Genomic DNA, 20,399 nt, shown 5'->3' on the forward strand with positions numbered 1-20,399 from the left:
GAGAGAATGAATGCTTTGTGAAGTAGATGGAGTGCAAATTAGGTGGTCTGCTTTATCTTGAATAATGTCAATTTGATTGAATATTGTTGGAATAGTACGGCTCCAGCTAAGTGAATGGTATTCCATCAGATTTGTGATTTATAGATAGTAGAAAGGCTTTGGGGTGTCCGAAGGTGAGTCACTTGCTGCAGGAGATCCAACATCTGCTGTGTTCTTGTAGCCACAGTATTTATGTGGCTGGTCCAGTTGAGTTTGTAACTGGTGTTACTGGTGGAGGACTCGGTGATGATAATGGTATTGAATATCAAGGGTGGATGGTTAGACTTTCTCTTGAAGAAAGTGTTCATTTTCTAGCTCTTTCGTGGTATGAAGGTCTTGTAACTTATCAGTACATGCCTCAATGTTGTCTGGGTCTTGCTCTATGCTGGCATAGGCTTCTTCATTTGCTAGAGGGTGTTGCAAATGAAATTGAACATTGTACAAGGCTCATCAAACATCCTCGCTTCTGATTGATGGAATTGCTGAAAATGATTGTACCTAGGACACTGATGTCCCAGTCACAGGACATCTCTGCTGGTGTTCCTTGAGTCAATCTCCAACAATTACAAGTCTCTTGCTTTTCATTATGAATAACTACTTTGTGAAAGGTATGATTCCAACCTTTTGGAGTATCTTACTTTTGATTGCCATTGACTTCAGTTTTATGACTCCTTGCTGCACAATCAATCAAGTATTGCATTGAAGTTGAGGGCTTTTACTCTCGCCTCTGGAGTGCAGCTCTTTGGTCTATTTATGGTCCAAGGTTGTGATGAGATCTGGAGCTGAGTGGTCTTTGCAAAACCTAAATTGAGCTTCAGTAAGCATGTTATTGGAAAGTAAGTGCCCAACCTATTGATGGGATGTGGCCTAGTCATGGATTGTGATGGAGGAGGCTTGCTAATTGTGAAGGGTATGATTCTGTGAATCTAGGGTAGCAAATGAGCTATGACATTACGTGCAAATAGTTTGTGGGATAGATCTCCAAGTTAGATATCAAACCCCAGGCTTTTGTGAGGAGGAACTTTGCAAGGTTGACTGGGTTGGAAGTGACTTTGTGGTGTCTGAATTTAGTGCCTAGGTTAATGTCAGGTGGTCCATCTAGTTTTATCCTCATTCTAATTTAACATTATGGTTAAGAAATAGCTGGCTTGCTGGACATTTCAGAAAGTGCATTCAAATCAACCACGGTTGACAATTTGTGACAATTTCAGTTAAAAAGTTAAATGTCCTTTACTCACTCCACACTTTATTTATTAACTTAAATTGTTTGATGTGAAAGTTCATCTATATTATCATTGAGAACCAATTTAAGTTATAGTCAAACCCAACCTTTTGATCTCTCCTGTTGCCACCATCATTTTTTTGTTGTCCATTCTGCCTGCCCACAAATGTTGACTCTCACCCAGCAGTGGGAAAATAATTCCCACCATATTTGGGTGGGAGTCAGAGCTGGAGCATATGAATAGGGCTTGGCCTTTAAGATTTCCATGTCTTATGTTCCATTGGTAAAGTGGCTTGATATTCCTTTAGCCCCTACTTCCCCAATTCCCTTCTGGAGTTAAAATAGACACTTAAGTTAGTTAATAACAAATGCAAGGCTTGTATCCCTTGCCCAGATATCTAATGTTTACATAGAGTGCCAGAAAGTAAGGTGCAGACCAAGAATCATAAGTAGCCAGCCAGGAACTTGGAAATAAACTAACTGTTAAGCACAAACCTTTACTGTGATTTCAGCAGAAGTGGTGACCACTTACATTGTGATGGATTGGAGCACATATTCAATGAACATGGCTTTACTTCATGAAATAATTTGACCTGGTCAAACATAGTTATTGTGGTTGAAACAGATGATTTCTGAAAATTCAGGTCTCAGTTTGAAACAAAAATAAACAAAAAATGTTTTCTAAATGTCAGTGGTTCACAGCAACTTCCTTAAGTGAGGTTTAGCTAGGAGATAAACTTGCAGCTAAGGAAGATTACAAATATTATTGCTGAAATAGACAGATCAGAGCATTTCATCAGACAGCAAGTTCAGTCTACAGAATATTCTGTTAATGTACGTCCTTGTTACTTGACACTTTTGATAAGTAGCATCACCAGGGACATTGAGGCATCTTCTTGGTTCTTCCTTTCTGTGAAAATATAGTGATGACATTTACTTCTTTTGTGATCTAATGTAATAACATTTAGTATTCATAACACACTCAGTGCCACTTCACTCTATATTTCACTTACAAAGTAAAACACAAGTGGAGGAAATCATATAGCTTCTTTAGATGATAAATGTAGATAATGAGAAACATCTTTGTTAAGGTTTTAGATAACAGAATTTCAGAAGAACCTCTCAACACTGGCAAAGCAATCTTATTGTGAGCACATCCGAGGTCAATTTTTATCTGGTTCTGCTATTAACAATACAAGTAGCTGACCTATTTTACAGCAGTGTCAGTACACAAGAATACCAAGGTTCTTAGTTCATAGATAATGTCTGCTTTGGAGATAATACAGTTGAGTCTAATGCGTAAATATGTGGAATGAAAGAGGTAGATGTTCAACTTGTCTTTTGCAAATAAACTCAGCATTGTGGATTGTCCACCTTTCAAAACTACTCTATCTTTACCTCCAGGGAGAATGCAAATTTGTGCAATTATTTTTTAATAATCAGGTCAAGTGTATTAATCATTTGAGAAAGCTAGGTAAAATTGTACAGCACAGAAATTTTATTTTTTTCCATGAAACCTGTACTTGTATGAATAGTGGTAAAAACTTTTATTATAAAATTGTGCCATACAGAAATAGAACATAGAACAGTACAGCACAGAACAGGCCCTTCGGGCCACAATGTTGTGCCGACATAGCTATTCCCTCCTACCTACAGAATGCCCATAATCCCTCTATTTTCCTCTCATTCATATGCCCATCTGAGCCCCTCTTTAAAGCCCCTTTCGGCCAACCATGATGCATATCTGCACTAATTCCATTTGCCTGCATTTGGCCTGTATCCCTCTGTTCCTTTCCTATCAAGGTATCTGTATTAATGCCTTTCAAACTTTGTAATTATATCTTATTCTACCATCTCCTCTGGCTGTTCATTCCAGATAACTATTACCCAGTGTGTGAAAAACTTGTCCCTTAGAATAAAGTCAAATGTTTGTATTACGTATCAATAAAAGGGTTTAGTTGCATAACCTATTATAAATGAAAAGCAGAAAATGCAGCAAATGTTAAGTGGTATCTGTATGGAGTTAAAATGTGAAGTTCACAGCCTTTAAGCCAGAACTCTTTACCCGATAATCATTGTTTCTGTCTAGGTGACTCCAATTCAACTTTGATAGGGCACTATGGAGATCATAATGTATCTGCTGCTGTTTAAATAGCAAAAGCAGCACAGGCAGAATGAATTCAATGCCAGTAAGATAATAATAAAAAAGAAATCAGGCTGTGCTTTAGGTTGCTGTTCCACTCTCAATCAAATTAGAAACAAATTGCAGTGAGTCCAACAAATGATGCACAGTAATTAACCCCCCAAAAAAACACAGGAAATTCAACGAATATATTGCAATGATTTGAATATTCTTCAAGACTTTTTTGTAGCTTTGGCTAGAATAAAGCCTGCAACCTTTGTACAGCTACACAGGATGTAAACTAAATTTTTCAGTTTGGGTATTAGATTTAAGAAGTAGACTACCATGAAATTTATATCTTGCAGCTTGGGTTCCCTTCCTTGGTTCTAAGTCAGAAGGTCATCCAGTTTACAGCATCTACACTCACTGTGCGAAAGTGTATTTTCTTTTGACATTTTATAAATAAATGTTTTGGCACAAGAGAGATCATGTGACCCATCATGTCTCTGCCATTTTCAAGTGCAGCAATCTAATTATTCACCCTTCTGCTGTAGCCTTGCAATCCAACTCTCGAAAGAGAATTGGATAGGCACAGGAAAGTCCCAAGTGATTTTGCTTACACAATCATTACAGGTCATAAGTTCCATCTCATAACTACTGCACTGCTATTTGGAAAAGGGGTTTTTATCTCAAACTGCTCTTGTAGCTTTTTGCCCAAAACGTAAAATCTTTGTCCCATAGTCCTTGAACCATCCACTTACAGAAGCAGGTTCCCCACCTAATTACTCTATTAAACCTTTCCTCAACTTTTTGTTCTGGGAAAACAGCCCACCTTTTGCAGCCTAACTCTTTGGCTGAAATCCTCTTCTTCGGAACCATTCTGGTAAATCTTTTCTGTTCCTACACTTGGACTTAAACATCTTTTTTTTAAAAAAAGAGTTAAATGACCAAAATTAAACACAATACTCTTGGTGTGGTCTATCCAATCTGTCAGAAATATTCAACCTAACTTCCCTGCTTTTGTATTCAGCCTCTATTTATTACTCTCATGATTTACTAACTGCTTTCTCAACACATTCCGGCACTTACAAAGATTTATGGACATACCCACACCCAGGTTCAATTTAACCACGTTTTTAAAAAAATATTAGCCTAGGACTTGGCATGCAAATAAAAAGGGTGTTACTCACCTGAAATTTGATTTTCCCTGGGTGAAGCTGTGGTAATCATTAAATTGGATTGGGCATTTTGTGTGTGATTTGATTTTTCGTGCCTGATCTCTGACATCATTCATACCAACAAAAATTGGATCTGAAATCTCCCAACTACCGCTGTTGTGGAAGAGTCTCTGTTGTACTTGGGGCACATTCCTTTGGTTTGTTGCCTTTTGCACAATTTAGAGGAACACTTTGCTGGTGTAGGGAGACCTGTCTAGGTAGCTTGAGAACTTGCCACTGGTTATTCAAGTACCTTCCAAAGTCCATGGAATGTATTTAAGCTAATAGGAAGTGTTTTCTCCAGTGTTTAGCTGTTGAGCCACTCCATCTGAGAGTCAAAGGAGTGATCCAGCTGGTGTCATTTTGGCAATGACTGGTCTCTCAGGGTTGCTTGACAACCTCACGGCAGGAGGTATAGCTGCTTTCTGTGGCCAGCTAAATGATGGTGTTCAAGTAAGGTTGGGCAGTTCAGATTTACTGAATCTCTGGGTAAAAGCTGCCACTATCATCATCCAAACATGGGGAGCTCTTCCCAATGCCAGTCCTCAATAGGTAAGGAAAAGAGGTAGCAGTATGAGCTAAAGAAACACTGCAGTGCAAGAGAATCTGGCTGAAATTGATTTATGATACTTAAAAAGGCAGTATAATTGAGTCCTTTCTCAACATTCAAAGAAACAATACACATAGCTCACTCATTCAGTCCTTGCCACAGATTCAATAAACGCCCAACAGACTAAGCAAACATCTTAACAGCAAAACAGTGGAATTTGTTGTTTTTCCTGTGGCTTCAGATTTCAGAATGTTTTTAGCTACTCAAAAGACGCTGTTCCACAAGAGAACAAAGAGGTATTTACATCATCTGTTCTGAAAATGGCACATTAAATCGTTCTTTAGCTGTGCCAACATAAAGGTACAAACCAAGGGATACATCTGCTATGTTAAACCTGAAAAGAGAGTATGTGTGCCTGAGACACGTTTCACATTCAAAGCACAGTCTTTCACAGGAACAGCTAAGCTCATAACATAGTGGCACAGCAACAAATAGGAAGTGATAAGCAAGCTAATTCAATCCCAAGGAACCAATATGGGCAAGAAAGAATGGTTGAAAACTTAAACTGTGTTACACCCTACTCTGGGTAAAAAGAGCTGGGTAACAAACATTGATGGTGAATCTCAGTAGTTGCTTTTACTCTAAAGAACGTGTGGTTGAACCTACCAATACAAATGTAATTATCAGATCTGGAGTGGATCTACTCAGAAATAATGGGTGTAGGAGGGATCAAACATCACAACCATAAACTTTTTTTTCCCCACTTTTTTACTTAAAGTTTTACTTACCAAATATATCTTGGGTGACGCCAATTGCCGTAAATTGGATATTCCTTAGAATTGGTTGAGAGTGAAAATCTATTTGCTTCCAGGAAAAAAAAGAGCAAAACCAGAAAAGTCATAACTAAGACACAATCTAAAATGCAACAGTTCTCAAATATTCAGATGCCAAGATGGAAGTCAAGTTTTCTGAATAAGTTTTAGTTTATTGTAAGAATACAAGTTACATTTTTAAGTATTACATTAATGATTTCATTGATAGTCTGGGTAACTACTTTACGTTTAAAATATTAATTTTATTTGTGTCATATTTAAATCATTTTTGAATGTATATGAATGTCAATGGTATTTAGCAACATTCAAAGCATTGAAAAGTCTTGAGAGTCGACAAAGCTAGGGACAGGTTTTGCCATCTGTCAAAGCAGTTCCATGCATAGGGTTTGTTCTGGCCCACCCATGGCATTGGATAACAGAACTGGAAGTGGTGCCTTTCAGGATCATTCCAATTGGACGCTCTTGGTCAGAAAGATCAGCCTTTTGGATCTGAATTTGGTTAAGTGTAGGACCACTGGGCTTCTGAGGGAAGCGTGCAATGGGGCCCACTCAGCAAATCCAGGCCAGTGTGAAGGGCTGAGATGTTTTAAGGTAATGCACTGCTATTTAAATGCAAATGATAATCATCTTTTATGTAAACCTATATGACAAATTTAGTGAACCACAGGTGTGGTTTGTATAGTAACAAGGAAACAGAGATACCGTGTCTGCTCAAAATCTGAGGTTAGAGTTAAAGTAACTCGGGGAAAGATTTCCTTTGCTGCCTTCCTGTTAGCAACATTAGAAACATATGACTCAACTTGGCCAGCCACCTGGACTCACACCCAACACTCTCCCTACATCTGTATGAACCTGGTCCTGACATGTGGATCCAATTGATATGGAGTTCCCAAACTCATAGATGGACAGCAAGACATAGGAAAGCCTCAGTGACAACCTGACTTCAGCTGTCCTATCATCCTGCTGTAATCCGAAAGGCTTCAACAAGAGGCAAGGCTGGGGTAGAGCTCGGAAGCAATTTTTAACAAGTTTTCAATAGAGACAATTAAACTATATTAAATACTATAATTAAATTAGACAATGATACATTATATAATTAAAATAAAAATATTTTAACAAAGAATGAAAAGCACATTAAGCCACTACTTTAAAATTTTGTGTTTTTTTTAAATAAGCAAAACTTAAACAACGGAAACATTTTTTTCCTAATCCCTGGGTCTGGAAACACCATTCAAATGAATGGGTATTCCAATCAGTTGCCATGTCTGGCTGGTATAGGATCACAGAAAGGTTCCCCAGTGTAATGTCATAATGTAGGTTTGTCCCAGAGTGAAGGCAGGGCACCCGTATGTATGGATCTACCTACCTGTGAACAGCTGAACATTAGTGGTTCCTTTCAGGACCACTAGTCACAGCCAGCTTGATTCAGACCACAGTTGGAAGATTTTCCATATTTTGATTTCTTTCCATGAAATTATAAAAACATTTAAAAACACTGCTTCAAGATCTTGGCAGATATACAGTAAATTTTACTGCTCCGATATGATATTGTTAATACACAGCATATCAACTTCCTTTGATCTACTACCTTAATAAGATACATTGAGCAGAGAAAAATCATCGAAAGAATTTTGAGCTAGGACTACCTGGAATTGAACCTGTCAATTTTTAACAGAGCGGTTAGCATAATGCTATTACAGTGCCAGCGACCCGGGTTCAATTCCCACTGCTGTCTGTAAGGAGTTTGTATGTTCTCCCTGTGACTGCGTGGGTTTCCTCCGGGTGCTCCGGTTTCCTCCCACATTCCAAACACGTACAGGTTAGGAAGTTGTGGGCATACTGTGTTGGCGACGGAATCATGGTGACACTTGTGGGCTGCCCCCAGAATATTCTATGCAAAGATGTATTTCACTGTGTGTTTCGATGTACATGTGACGAATAAAAAATATCTTATAAAAACTGTTCTTTCAACAGTTAGATTTTCCTTCAACAGCAACATCTCTTTGTGTCCAAAGAAAGAGCGCTTTGTCCTTCACCAACACCCCTAATCTCATGAAGAAAATCAGACCTCCTCTTCCCCAGATGTGTTCATGAGCAAAAGTTTTCCTTGTACTTTTTCCTCAATGCGTCACTTCAAGAGATTTCCGAGTGAAATATTTAAGTTTCTGATTACCTCTATAGACATGCGAGTGACTAAGGGATAGTATTTCAAATGTTAAAAGTTTGACAAGCAATTCCAAATTATGTCACACATACATTTCTCTTGTAGAGCTGTAGTTTCTTACCTGATGACGTTGCCCTCCCAGTTGATTTTCTTTTAATCCAAGCAAGTATTATTGCCACTCCTAAAACGACTCCAACGATTGATACTATTATAAATAGTATAATTAATGAATAATATTGCTCATTTATTACTTAACAAATAACTTATTTTGAGAAAAGTCACATTATTAAGCAAATTATGCTCGAAAAAGATAGTTTCTGTTTGTCATATGGTCTTAAACACATCTGAGCTAATTCAAAATATGTTCAAATGTAACAAAATGTGTAAAGTTAATGTTCCCTGTAGCTGGAGAAAATACCAGTAGCAGCTCTAATGCAAGCTCATCTATTAGTGGGCTCCTGAATATTATTATTGAAAGATCAAAGATGAAAGGCAAAGACTCACAGTACAGGAAACCATTAAAGTTCTAACTGTTTATGACAGAAGGCAATAAAGTAAAGCTCCCTTGAGTATGATTGTTTATCTGATCCTTATGTCAATGAGTATGAGTAAATTTTGATTGCTCAATACCACAGGCTATATAAAGCTTAGTGTAGTTATTTTGTGGGTAGACTGACTAACAGGGGAGCAAGAAAAATTGGCTGAGAAGTCTGGGGCTGAAGCCATTGTAGATCTGATTTGACAGGCAATTTGTTTTACCCTACTTAGTTAACCAGCTTGATACTACAGAACTGGTTCCAATGTTCAAAGTTTGGTATATTTCTTCTACAATATAAGATGTTTAATGAAAATACACTGAATCATATAAATATCCAGGAGAATTACGATATATTTTCTTTCATATCTTGTCATTTATAAAACTGCTGTATTCAATAATAATCTTTAAAGACTATTAATTGAATACAATTTTAAACCTCCAGTTTGACCAATTAGAACATACCATGTCTTTGAGTTGCCCCTTGTCTCATCTACCATGCCAATACAGAAACACAAAGACATTATCAATTCCCAAAACTGCTGAGGTATTAATAACTGAAAATACATTAACCCATAATCTTCACACAACTCAGATGCAGATGGACATATTCAATGCCTACTGTCATTTTGGCATGATTCGTAGAAGTGGGAGCAGAAGCTGGAAGCTAGTGGAACGCTCTTTACACAAATCCCACTCCCACCTACTCAGAAAATATATGGAAATATCAAAACTATGCTTGGACTCATCCTTTGAACCTAATCCAGTGCTGCTAAAGCTTCAAGACCGGCTGGATTTAGTTTTCCAAAATCTTTTTGTATAGCTGGTTCCAGAGCTTTAAAAATATCTGTCGTGCACAATGACATCTGAACATTTGTGAATTGGATCGAAAATAAACTGAAATTTAAGCCATGTACAGTTTGTAGTGTTACCTGAGAGGTATATTGTTGTTCGCAAGTTATTATCTTTTGGTTTTGTCTGGTTTATCTCAAAAGTTTCTGCTTCTCTGAAATCTGAAATACATTGAAACAAAATGTTATTAGTGGATCAGACTGAAATCTCTTCATCATCATATTGTTGAAGGAATAGAAAGGAACAAGGAAACTATCCAGATTATTTCCTGATGCAAGCATTGAAGAAGAATATACATCCCAATTTGTAAGATAAAAAAGATAGACTTCATTAATATTTGTTTCACACTGAATATAGTTCTGGTTTCTTTAAAACTGTTTTCCTGTTATCAGGTGGCAATGCAGCTTCCCTCACATTTTACAAATAAACAATTTGCTCAGTCTGTTCCTTCCTTGACTAAGACTAATCATTTTTTTATTCCAAAATAAACTTTATTCATCATAAAAAAACAATTATATACAACAATAAAACAGTGCAAACCTTTGCATTTGTGTACGGATCAATCATTAGTGTTACCTTTTTATATGAAAACCACAGCACTGATGCCACTTGTGTGGCTCCCTGGGGTGCTGCCCCAATCCTGTATTTACAATATTTAAGGGGCTTTCTCGCCTGACCCCACCCCTTCCTCTCCAGTGGCAGAGGAATCCTAAACTGTAGTCCTTCCCCACTGAGCCCTTGCGTTGGCTGCATCCAGTTTCAGTGCGTCCCTCAGCATGTACTCTTGCAGCCTGGAACGTGCCAGTCTGCAGCGTTCCCCTATGGATATCTCGCAGTGCTGGGAGACCAACAAGTTTTGGGCAGACCAAAGGGTGTCTCTAACACTAATTAATTCATCATTTGAGGTCCACGATGCAGGAGAATGTCCGCTATGATAATGTGAGTGAACTTGTACCTGAACATATAAACCTTTGCACCACCAACTCTCCTTTTGGTTGAGGAGAGAGATTACTGATTGATTCTACTATTTTGCATTATATTGAAATAAAAACACTGTGGAACCACCACTGACATTAATTTCTTTTCTACTGAAGGTAAAGCAAAATTACAAGTTATGATTCTGACCTTGCAAAGTCTGTGCATGTTTGTTAAAATTCTGCAGTAGAAAATATTGGTTCAGTGCACTGATGATTCTAAATTGCTGCAGGAACTTGAAATAAGGACATTCTATACAAAACATATGCTTTGGAAACAATAATGGCAGCAGTTAATATTGGAAAGGTTAGTCCAAGAACAGAAGACAATGCAGGAAAATGTTTAATAACTTGACACAAGTCGTCAAGGTGTACAAGTTCAATCTTCAAATGGCAAAATCTACCACAAGTCACATTCACTGTTTAGTAATCCATATCTTCTTTGGCCACGTACCAACAAATTCAACTAATAATCAAGCTTTCAAGTCATGTGCATCATTTCACTGAGCTTTGTATCAAGCAAATTTCCCATATCTCACAGCTCTGAAAACAACTTGATACATCACAAGCTTTTAAATTAATAAGAACGGTATTCAGCACCAGCCAGACCTCTCCCTCCAGACCATTCCAACATTAGCCAAGTATTGGAAAGCCCAAAATATATAGAATTACACCAGTCAGCAAAAAAGTATTGCAGAAGCTAACTTGTGAGTTGTTCATGATTCCTTTAATAACATTAAAGGCTAGGCAGTTCAGTTCAGTTCTGAATAATGAAATTTCAGTTGTGTAAGATTAAGGAAAGGTGTAGGTTGGAGCTCCGTGTTCAAAAATAGTACTACTGGTATCAGAATAGGACTGCCCACCGATGCCATTAAACCCACATATTCTGTAAAGAGGTTGTGCATTTGTAGCTAACAGCTACAGCAGCATTGCAAAGGCACGCCCCTGATAAGAAGTGTGCATGTTCCAATCACATGCTCAAGTGTTAGGAAACAGCCTAACACCTAGAAAACAGGTGCTACCCGGCCCAACTTTCCCCTTGGTACCTTTGTTCTTGAAGTACTTTATTGCTAATTTTTAAATGTTATTACATATATATCAAGTGAAGTCCTAAAATGACTCCTATCTCTGTCTGTAAGGAGTTTGTACGTTCTCCCTGTGTCTGTGTTGGTTTCCTCTGGGTGCTCCGGTTTTCTCCCACATTCCAAAGACATATGGGTTAGGAAGCTGTGGGCATGCTATGTTGGTACAGGAAGCGTGGCAACACTTGCGGGCTGCCCCCCCAGAACACTCAGCACAAAAGATGCATTTCACTATGTGTTTCGATGTACATTGACTAGTAAAGATATCTTATCTTGTTTGAAAACTTAAAAAACATTTCTTAAAAGGCCCTTGTGCAACAAATACAGGGAGATTCGTTCCAATTAATACAGCATAATAGAACTGTTAATCAGCAATAGCACTCTTCAGGAGACCCGAGATTCAGTGCATGTAAACATGTATACTAACATTGGAAATTGTCTTTATGGTTTGAACTGAATTGTGTGGGGGGAGAAAGGTGGTGGTTCTCTGATCAAAAATGAACTTCTGGAGGTTTTTCCTCAGAAGGCAACATTTGTTTTAACCCATTAATGATCCGATTTTTTAAAAAATTTGACATTTTTAAAATTTCTCATCCCTCTACCAGTAGTGCATAGTGACTGCAGTGTGTACCATCTATAAAATGCACTGCAGTCACCTACCCAGACTACTCTGGTAGAACCTCCACCTGTATTGACGGATAATGGTACTAATAGTATAGAAATACTACTATCTGAAGGTCCCAAGTCCAGTTTGCACACTGTTATAATGTGAGAATATATCGCTGTTCCTTTATGCTACTGCTTCTAAGTCTTTGAACTCCCCTATTCCACAGCATTATGAAAGTATCTTCACTGGTAGGACTACAGTGAAGATGACTTACCTTCATCTTCTCAAGGGCAATGCTATACAGCAAAAAAATTACTGGCCATACCAGCAATGCCTACATCCTGAAGAATGAGTGATTAAAAACGTGCAGGATGATGTTGCTTGCCATCTCATTCAAAACATTACAGAGATAATTGTTGTTCTTCATGTTAATGTGTTGAAATGCAAGGCAGACTGGCTCTCTGTAATGTAAAGCTTTAGAAAGTTTAAACTTCTGGGCTTCCTCTGCATATGCTCCATCACTCTCCCACCTGACAGCAAACAGTAGGTTTCCAGAGAAAGGAGTGGCATGTTGAGTGATAGGAGGTGACAACAAGAGGTTTGAAGGAGCTCTCCTTCAGGTAAATGGTGAATATGTTGGCCAGGAGCTTCTTTTGCAGTCTTAAGGGGGAGTGGGGAGAACCAGGGAAAGAGTAGGTACAAGATTTCCTTATGCATCACATTTGCATTCAGGAGGATGTCCATCACAGTAGTTTGGAAGAGCAAGTTAAGATTGTAGTCCACAGGAAGGCAGCAGGGTTGGTGTGAACAGGTTGCATGAGCAATTCTAACTTGGCTAGCCAAAACCATAGAAGCAGGGTAATAAGGCCTTATGAATCTTGTATTCCTCCTCTCTAAAACAGGAGGAAAGCATCCCTTTCCCCAGTATACCATCAAACTGTAGGAATGTGTATATTATTGAATGAGATTTGATTGCAATAAATCTTTAATTTTTTTTACCATGACGAAACAATGTGTTACACCTCTGAAAGAGCTAACATTACAAGCTTCTAAAATATTGATGGCCTAAAACTTCTGAAAAGCAACTCCCTACTTAGTTACCCACTAAACCAGCTCTTACTTTGAATGGGATATCGTTCAGAAACCTTCTATAAGTCGATTAAACCGGCCAATTGTCAATCCTACAGAAACGGTTTGACTGCTGAGGCTGAACCAGCTGCCAAGGTTATCAAAGAACTTGAATGATTGTGAATATCCCCATTCAAAATCTATTAAAATAAATCAGTGACACTTAACATGTAAAAGAAACACTATATAAATCAAATGAAAACACATAGACACCAGCAAACCCATAAAAGCAATTATGTTTCAAATTAACTCAATTAAAATCAAAAAGAAATGCGAATTACCTGAAACCTGTAATGATGCTGCTGAACCTACAACAGATTTGCCTGCAAGACTGCTGGGGAACAGTCAAATCTCGTATTCCACCACTGGACTCTTTGGGGTACAGTAGGAACAGCATCAGAATTTAGGTATGTGAAAGTTTGGGACTTCCGTGTTTGAATACCAAACTTCCACATTACAAATGGAGGAAAAAGTCAGAATAGAACTGCCAGCATTTTAGTAGAAATTTTAGGACATTATTTTAGCACTTATCTGAGTGTAAAACAACTGAGAGAATCCCGGTTTACCAGTGAAGCCTTGGTGTTGATACAAACACAGTAAGAGTAAAACAAGCACATTTCAACAGCATTGAAGATGCAGAGGTGTAGCAATATACAATAGACTGGTTTCATGACAGTGTAGAACCAAGATGATCTGGAAGAAAGTGTACAACCTGCAGGAGAATATTATAAGCTTATGCAGGCACTTCAGGTTCAAGAACCACCTTCTGTGCTGTGTAGATAAAAAATGAAGTAACAGAGCTGGATTGTCCAGAAATTGAAAGGCACCTGTTTAGGTGTGCTAATGGGACAGTGAGTAGCAGGCTAATGTTCATTACGTTCAAGGGAACACGGCTGAAAACCTTATTAATGTACAAAGCCAATGATATATTGGGCTACTGAGCTGCCCTTGCACAAATCACATGAAGAAAATACTGATAGTAATGGGTATTAATTAAAAACATTGTACCTGACACATAAAATTGTCATGATTTATCAAGTAAGTAGAAGTAATAATTACCAAGTTGATCTAAACAACCTTATGTAATAAGGATATAGAGTGGTAGAAATTTGTCTTGTTTTACTGAAATGGGTTAACTGTTGTGGCCCATCACTATCCTTCAAGAGGATTGGTTTGAGCTGTTGCTTCTGTAGCACTGGCTTCTGTTCAGTCCTGTGCTGGGTTAAACAGCAGGTGGTTTAGCCAACAGGCAGGATCACGACACTGCTCCTGACTCCACATTTCAATTTAATAAAAGATCTTATACTTTGGCGGTGGTCATATCAAATGGTAGCAAAGCCTGCGGAGAGAACACCTTACAGTGGCTCTGTTCTGGGCAGTCCAATTTCCATGAGCTAACCTCAGCATTGTTAGCATAGGCATCAACACCACAGCCACAATTTCTCCTGACAAGTACAAACATGTACTGTTAAAATTACAATTTATTGCAAAGGTCGTTAATCTGAAATGTTAACTCCAATCCCCCTCCACAGATGCTGAAATGATCTATCATTTTATACTCTGCTAAAATACTGAATAATCAAAAGTAACGCAATGTAGGAATCTTCTGCAGGGACATTGCTCATTTGCCTTTCTCACAAAAGTAAACATTTCTATTCAGCACACATAAGGAGTCAACTGGCAAGTAGATCCCTGGCATTCTTCCCACTGCTTTTCACACCTGACTTCACTCCATCAGTGTCAGAGCATCTTTGTAACCAATAAACAATTTCCTGTTTACATTTTAGCCTCCTTCGTTAGTAAAATAAACCATTTTGGTGCATTCTAATTACAGTCAAATACCAAAAAAGTGCCATTTGCATTAACACTACAGCTGGTTGTTTTCTAACATTTCCATGACAACTGCTATTTGTTTTTGTGCTGTTCCCTTGACAACACAACAGTAGCTAGGTGGTTAGTAGCAGCAGTTGAAAAAGTATTTGGATTGGCTAGAAGCTGCTTGGGTGGCAAGAGGTTAGGAAGACCAAAGAAAATGTTTAACCCAACTGGAAACCTCAAACTGACAAGAATAAATATTATTACTACAGTATTACAAAATATTGCAACCGTCTAAGTAACAAAGTGATTTAAATGCATGCAATGAAAACTACCAACCGCCTGGATGTATGGAGTGTGTTTAACACAGGAAAAAAAAGCTCAAGGCACTTCACAAAATGTATAATCAAACTGATATGAATGTTAAACTAAGGAAGATGAGAGGAGAGATAACCAAAAGCTTAGATGAGAGGCTTACGTAAAAGAGATGTTGAAGAAGGTGCAAAGGTGGTAAAGGAGGAAATCCTGTTGTGTTGGGGTATGAAGGGGGGAAGCTCAAGAGACTTTTCAGTAAACATATGCTCTGTATCACTGATATCAGCTACAAAATGTCCACAATAATTAAAACATTTCACTTGTTCGTAAAAATGCAAGATGGTTGCTGGGCGGCTCATGATGTTTTTTTACTTCTTCCTTGTAAGGAAGTACTAGGAATATCAGGAACCTCATGTCGAAGACAAACTAAAAATGCATATTTACGTATATATTGGCAGTGCTGAACTTTGTGATGCAGAATGAAATAGAAGTTTAACTAGAATGCATTTAAATTCTGTTTAGTAACAGTGACACATCATCAAGTATAATCACTCAAGTACAGTTTTGAGCTTATAATATCATGCTTCAATCCAAATTTATGATGGATGTAAAAGTTTCAGAACTACATAATTTATTCAAAACAATGTCAATATCTCTGACCCTGTGGTAATCTGAGACATGCGTTAATAGAACAGGATCAACCTACAGTAACAATCAAATGTTAGCTTCCACCATTTTGATTCATCTCTGAAAAAAAGGGGTTTAGGTCAATATAATTGCTAGTAGGTAAGTTCTTCATCCTAAAACAACTCGGCTGTCAATACAAACATGTACAGAATGATCAGTCTTGGCACACGACTGTTTCAGAAAATGGGAAGCAAAATAATAAGCACAGGAGAGTGGTATCTTAAAGTTAAATTAGGGAAAATTACCGAGGTATTGTAGAAGGATCTTAAATTGTACAGAGCGATGCCACACCTGACATGGAAATATTTAATGTTCAGAGCAAAAAGACATCCTGTGCTTGCCAACTTCAAAATAAATAAAACAAATCAAAGTGAACATATTGCTCGGTCAATTGCTATAATTTTTTTCCTGCAACAAGTTGTTTTACAGAACAAATCATGGGTGAAATGCTGTTACAAATGTCACAATCCAAATCACATTCATCTCTCACCAGCAGCTCTTTGTTTATTCACCTGTCCCTCGAAATGGAGGAAAACCTGCTTCCAGTCTGGTTCTGAAGTATTTAGATGTGTCTGACAGAATGGATGGTGGATGGGGCTTGCGTCTGCCCTTTGTGCATACAGTCTAGGATCTCAATACCATCCCAAATGTTCCTCCATTTTGAAGAGTCAGTGGGGATATTACACTTCAAGAAGGCTTTGAGCACTCTTTTGAATCTTGTCCTCTTCCCATGACAGAGCTTGGAACAGAGGTCAGTTTCAGGAGTCTGGTGCTGGGCACTCGAGGGTGTGGCTGGCTCAATGTAACTGACTGAGGGACACTGGGATCTTGGTAATGGGAACGTTATCCTGGGAAAGAATGCTGGCATTTAATCACTTATCCATCAAATGAATTTGGAGGATTTTGCAGACACAGCACTAATGGTATTTTCCCAGTCCCTTGAGGTGCCTGATATTGGTGCTTGAGATCTCAGAAGCACATAGATGTGCAGGGAACACAGCTTTGTGCTAGGTCTGAGGTCTTGATCTTTAAATATTCTTTTCGACCCCAACGTTGTGCTGCTGCACTGAAGATGGTGAACTTCATCGTCAATGCCTACCTTTGCCAATAGAAGGAACAGATGGCCATGCCTTACTTGCAGGCCCACTCACCTCTGACCTCCACACGCAGGCTGCATCGGGAACAACCATCTGCCCTCCCACTCTGCCAGTGGACATGGTGCCGAAGTCCAGGGCTGGAGCACTGACAGCTGAGTGCTGAGCCAGAAGGACTTGTTATCTGTCCTCTCAGCTGCCAGGCAGCTGAAGCAGCAGAACCCTATTCATTTGAATGGTGTCTCTGACCGTGGTTAAAAAGTGCAGGTAACTGTTTTTTTCATTTTTCCTTGTTTTAATTTGCATTCTTAATCAATTCTAGGAACTTAATTTAATAACATTTATTGTTTACTTTTTCTATTTAAACTGTTTTTGGATGTCTCTCACTCTCAGGATAGTTCAAGGATGGTGCTTCAGGGTCCACCGTCTGAAGTCTAGTCATCACTCAGGACCCATTTCAGGTTGGTTAATTCCATGGATTCTGGGCAGATAATCCCACAGAGCCACAAAAGGTAAATGCCATTTGGGAATATCATGTTAGAAGGTTGGATTTGGCAGGCCAGATTGAGCATGATCAGCCAGGTGTGCCTCCAAGAGATATCCTTTCAGATTCAATATCACCAATCATAGTTATGAGCTGGTATCCATCCACTATCCATGCTACTTATAGGGTATGCACTAAGTGGTACAAAATGTAGGAAGGGGGAAAGGAAGATGGGAGAGCAAGAAGTTGGGATTCCCTATCATCACTTAAAGGCAGCCCATGCCCCAAAGGGTGTGTGCATTCTGGCCCCAGACAGGTAACTGTGAAGCTGAGAAACCGTGACAAGACCTACAGTTGGATTTATCCATACAACTAGGGTCTAGAGATTCCAGTTCTGGTGGTGAAGAGGGAGATCTTTTCTCCAAAACCCCTTCAGGAAAACCCTCTAGCATTAGCGGGAACGATAGGAAGACGTGGCTAAATGAGATTATCGGTAGGAAATCTGCTGTTAGGACAAGCTGGCAATGCTGAAAAACTTACACAGCTTCTCAATTTTGTCAGGATACAAATCCTCTCTGCAGCCTCACTATTCACAAAACTCTCTACTCACCACATCCTCATTTTCTGTCACTCTTCTCCAATTACTGTAGTCTGCTTCCCTCCTCCATCAGTTCTGCACTTTCCCCTCATATCACTTTGGCAGCTGGCACTTGCCCACACTTCATATGCTGCAGAACATCTACAATTTGCACTACTTGACCACAATAAGCACATTCTCAAATCGACTCCCAAAAGTTGCCACTAACACATAGAAGTGTTTCTTCAAGGTCACAAGGAAGCAGAAAAATTTAAAATTACACTTGCCAAAACAGGATAGAAAGAGAGCTTGCAATGCCCCTTGTCTAGCTTGCAATGCCCTTTGTCTAGTTTCCACCTGTTGGAGGGAGTTAAAATTGACAGGCAATATGTTTTTTTCCCCAGAAGAATTACTTGCAAATAATATATGCAATCTATTTTTGTAATTGATAAGATTCAGTTGTCCCTTAGAGCAGATCAAGAGCAGAGTGAATTTCAGATGGGGACCAGAGTAGATAAGAGTTGACAGAAGCAAGATGCATATCTCAGCCGACAAACTTGGCAGGACTATTTGTTTATTTATAATGTTTCTGATTGGCAGATCTGCTGTTTCTGCTAGCAGATTTTTCATAAGTGAGCTCTTTTATTCAGAACACTCACCTCACTTATGTGTGACTGTACTGGGAACAGGAAGCAAGGATGCATTGGGACTTGGCAAGTCAGTGCCAGTCTGCCTCATTGAATAGGGAAAAAGGGGTCAGCAGCTCTGCTTTAAAAAAAAAGCTGAAATGCAACTTAAATGAGAGAATTACGATTCAGACAACATGCTTTTAATGGCTCACCATTTATTTTCAAGATCAGAATAATGAAATACATTACCCTACCTTCCTCACTTACCTTCACAAATAGCCCCTAATATTGGATCTAAAAATCCTTGCCATTCATTAGAATTAACAGAGAGAAGACAAAGAGACCAGAAAGCACACATGAACATATCCAAGGGGCAGGCATGCAATTTTCAGAAAGTAAATACCAATTAAAAAAAAGTTTAAAATGTGTCTACATTCTCTCCATTTTTCCAGAACCATCAAAACAAATGTACTGCCACCTGGAGGTTCATATTTTAACCTCAAGTGGTAACTTTAACAGGAGGGTTAAGAACAGTTATGCTGCCACCTAAAGCAAAATAAAAGCAATGAAAGGACATAAAGCTCTTAAATGTTGAATATATCAAAAGAAAACATTGCCAGATTTTACATGGTGAGCTAGAAGGTTTGCTACAATAGGATTGCCGATGGCGTGTTAGGGTTAATATCAGGATCACTGATTCACAGTGATTGATGGACAAAGTCAAATCCCTTTCTATTTAATAACATTGGTAACAAGGGTAATTATGGAGAGCTAGTCCTTTGCTCCAGTAACCCAGGACTGGTACACCCACCTGTACTTCCAAAATCTAGCAACCTCTGAGTGAATGGCTTAAATGTTACTGAAATTTGTCTCCAAGCATCATTTTTACTTAAAACAATTGCTCTTATTTTGACTTTATTTGTTTTCTTGCTTTTAGTAACTAATTTTCCTCATTGTGGTTATAGAAGGAAACCACAGGAATGTCCTGTCTCTCCATGTGAATGAAAAGGTAGTGGCGCCTTTGGCACCAAAGGTAGTGGACATGCCAAGAAACATTCAACATCCTGACAAAACTGCGAGAAGCTACTCCACTGTATTCCTTGTGCACTTTGAACACTTGTGCATTGCCACCTAAAATTAATCAATGCAAAAGGCAAATCCTTCACATTACAAAGGAAGAGGAGCAAAAACACAATGACAACAATAGTAGCAACTTTAACTCCGAAAAGCAAACCTAGGAGGATTTTGTTTTAAGAAATAGCAAACAAAATTCCTCACTGAACTACATCAGGAGATACTTGACTCAACTAAACAGGAACGTTTTAAGGAGTATTTTAAAGGTGGAAGGGGGTTATGAAGGGAATTCCAGACAAGTTTTGGCAGCTATCAACTATGGACAACAAAAACAAGATTGCTAAAAGGACCAGAATTATGGGAGCATTCTGGGAGATTAGAAAGAGCAAAGCCACAGGG

At 38.6% G+C, this 20,399-nt stretch overlaps 1 protein-coding gene across 1 annotated transcript in view; it reads right to left on the bottom strand.

Moving 5' to 3' along the window:
• Positions 1-1,277: 1,277 nt before the first annotated feature.
• LOC127569988 (uncharacterized) overlaps positions 1,278-20,399 on the bottom strand; it is a 33,694-nt gene continuing 14,572 nt past the window's right edge. Inside the window, exons 3-6 of the mRNA XM_052015128.1 lie at positions 9,615-9,695; positions 8,269-8,352; positions 5,939-6,014; positions 1,278-2,171 (exon numbers count right to left, since the gene is read on the bottom strand). Coding sequence (XP_051871088.1) covers position 2,171; positions 5,939-6,014; positions 8,269-8,352; positions 9,615-9,695 — 242 coding nt within the window. The 3' untranslated portion in view covers positions 1,278-2,170. The remainder of the gene's footprint in view (positions 2,172-5,938; positions 6,015-8,268; positions 8,353-9,614; positions 9,696-20,399) is intronic.

The sequence above is a fragment of the Pristis pectinata genome, chromosome 4 (genome assembly GCF_009764475.1).
Source record: "Pristis pectinata isolate sPriPec2 chromosome 4, sPriPec2.1.pri, whole genome shotgun sequence".
In the NCBI taxonomy this organism is placed as follows: domain Eukaryota; kingdom Metazoa; phylum Chordata; class Chondrichthyes; order Rhinopristiformes; family Pristidae; genus Pristis; species Pristis pectinata.